Source organism: Cariama cristata, unplaced genomic scaffold (genome assembly GCF_000690535.1).
Source record: "Cariama cristata isolate BGI_N322 unplaced genomic scaffold, ASM69053v1 scaffold25820, whole genome shotgun sequence".
NCBI lineage: Eukaryota > Metazoa > Chordata > Aves > Cariamiformes > Cariamidae > Cariama > Cariama cristata.
In genome coordinates, this window is record NW_009594482.1 from 1 (window position 1) to 2289 (window position 2289).

The 2289-nt window shown below is 57.8% G+C and overlaps 1 protein-coding gene across 1 annotated transcript in view; it reads left to right on the forward strand.

Annotated features, from left to right (window-relative positions):
• Positions 1–61: 61 nt before the first annotated feature.
• Positions 62–2289, forward strand: part of IGSF21 (immunoglobin superfamily, member 21) — a gene marked incomplete at its 3' end in the record, with an annotated part of 2579 nt that continues 351 nt past the window's right edge. Inside the window, exons 1-2 of the mRNA XM_009698273.1 lie at positions 62–239; positions 2196–2281. Of these exons, the coding sequence (XP_009696575.1) occupies positions 62–239; positions 2196–2281 (264 nt within the window). The remainder of the gene's footprint in view (positions 240–2195; positions 2282–2289) is intronic.

Below are 2289 nucleotides of genomic sequence, written 5' to 3' on the forward strand. Positions count from 1 at the left end.
TCCCGTCACCGAAACCATCCCCGAAACGGTGGTAAGCCGGGAATTCCCGCGATGGGTGCACATGACGGAGCCCATCTACTATTTCCGCCACACGCACGCGCCCGTCAGCGATGGGACGGTGGAGGCGCGGGCCACCCTCACCTGGACCCTGAACCCCCAAATCGACAACGAGGCGCTCTTCAGCTGCGAGGTGAAGCACCCGGCCCTCTCCATGCCCATGCAGTCCGAGGTGACGCTTGGTAAGCGCGGCTGGGTTTGGGGCGGTTTCTTGGCTTTTTTGCCCTTTTTGCCCATTGTTTGGTTTTTTTCTTTCCCCTGGCTGGGGCTCCCCTACCTTCTCCTGGTTCCCCATCAGAAGAGGCTGAGCTCTCCACTGGGGTAGCCGCAGCTTCAAGGCGCTGTCCTGGGCAGGCTGCTCCAGCCTTCCTCCCCTCGAGCCGGGTGGAGAAGACTGGGCTTTGCTCCTGGCCAAGTAGGGCACTTGGCTCGCTGCATCAGCAATGATGCACCATCTCCCGGAGAGCTTCGCCTCGTTGGCTTTCCACCCGTCTTTGGCACAGCCTTCAGCATGCACAAGCCTCTCAATGCTGGTGCTCCGTCTCTTCAGCTCATCAGCCACCTCAATTAGTGGGAGGTTGGCAGCAACGAGGAGGTCGACGGGAGGTTGACAGTCAACAAGGAGGGCAGCAGCTCTCTTGCTAATAGAGGGCCCTCCATTATCTGTTCCTCCCCACCAAGCATTAAAGCTCGCTCCCAGCATACAGTCAGCCAAAAAATAACCCAAAAGTCCTGCATTTTCACACCTTCTGCAGCTCGGCAGGCTTAGGGGTCCACTCTCTGGGGCTGCCCGAGGCCAGGACCTCGATGGCTTGCTACTTCTTCCGCAGAAGCTCAAATACAGTCATGGCAAAGCTCACCCCACACTGACCCCCAAATCCACAGCTCTCCTCATCCTCTAAGAGTCCTCCAGCCTATGCACCCCCCTGGGCGCCCACCACCACCATCCACACCCAGTTTTTTGGCACCACCACAGCAGATCCCCCATTAACATGTACATAAATAGTATATACACACTATATATAGATATTCTCAATAAAAGCTGCACTGAAACCAAGACAAACCCCTTGCTTTGGTAGAGAAAGCAATCTTTTGGTACAAACCATAGCATGGAGTAATCGTCTGCAGCCCACCGCCCCTGCTCCAACACCGGAGGGCCGCATCCTGCATGGGTATTGCAGTCCAGGTGCCCAACCGTGGTCTCTGGTGTGTGTCCATGTGGCGCGTCCTGGGCCACGGATGCCCTTTCTGACCCTTTCCAAGGGCCAGCGTTCACCACCACAGACTGATGAGCTTTCTGGTGGCTGTTTGTCCCTTTGAGTCATGCTGGGATGATGTCCAGGCTCAGCCCCTCCAAGCCACGGCAGTGCTTGAATATACAAAGGATGACGCACCCACTTTTGGCAAAGCACCACCTCCCTCCTGCCCCTTTTCCCCTTCCAGCCCGCAAAAGGCTCCTTCCGTGCAAAGACCAGGCAGCTCCTGGGGCTGTCCCATCCCACCCATGGCCCAGGAGGGACATCCAACAACCCCGACCCAGCTGGCAGCAGGGAGCAGACCCGGCGTGGTGTCACCCCACCATGGCTGGCTGTATCGCTGCTGCTTCTCCCCACGCACCGGGCAAGGGCACCTCAAGTCTGGCACGAGAAAAGGGGTCCCCTCCTTTTTACAGGGCTGTGCTTGGCATTTTGTGCCAACAAGGCTCTGTGGCCGTCTCCCATGCTCATGGCACTTGTGGGCAACTCACCGAGACCACCTTGTCCTGGGGATGATTTCTGAGGTGCCCATCTCCACGGCTTCAAACCAGCCTGACCCCTCTCAACCCCTGTTTCTGAGCAGAGAAGAGCTTGGTTAGGAAATATGTCCTTCACCATCAATGCAGCCCGTTACAGTCATCTATCAATCTCGCAATCTTCCTGTTCGTCTGCCTGCAGGGTCCTCGCCTACCTGTCTATCAGTCATTGGGACATCCGTCAGCCTGCCCATCAATCACCGAGCCATCAGCCCCCCCAGGCTGGCACACGCTGTCCTGCCCCCTCACCACCATCGTTCATCAAACCGTCGTTAACCCCAGCCAAGGGCACCCACCGGGACCGCTGTGCTCAGCTGATGTCCCTTCTTGTCCCCTTCCCTTGCAGTTGCTCCCAAGGGCCCGAAGATCACAATGACCCCGACGAGAGCCCGTGTCGGAGACACTGTGCGGATCTTGGTGCAGGGCTTCCAGGTCAGCAT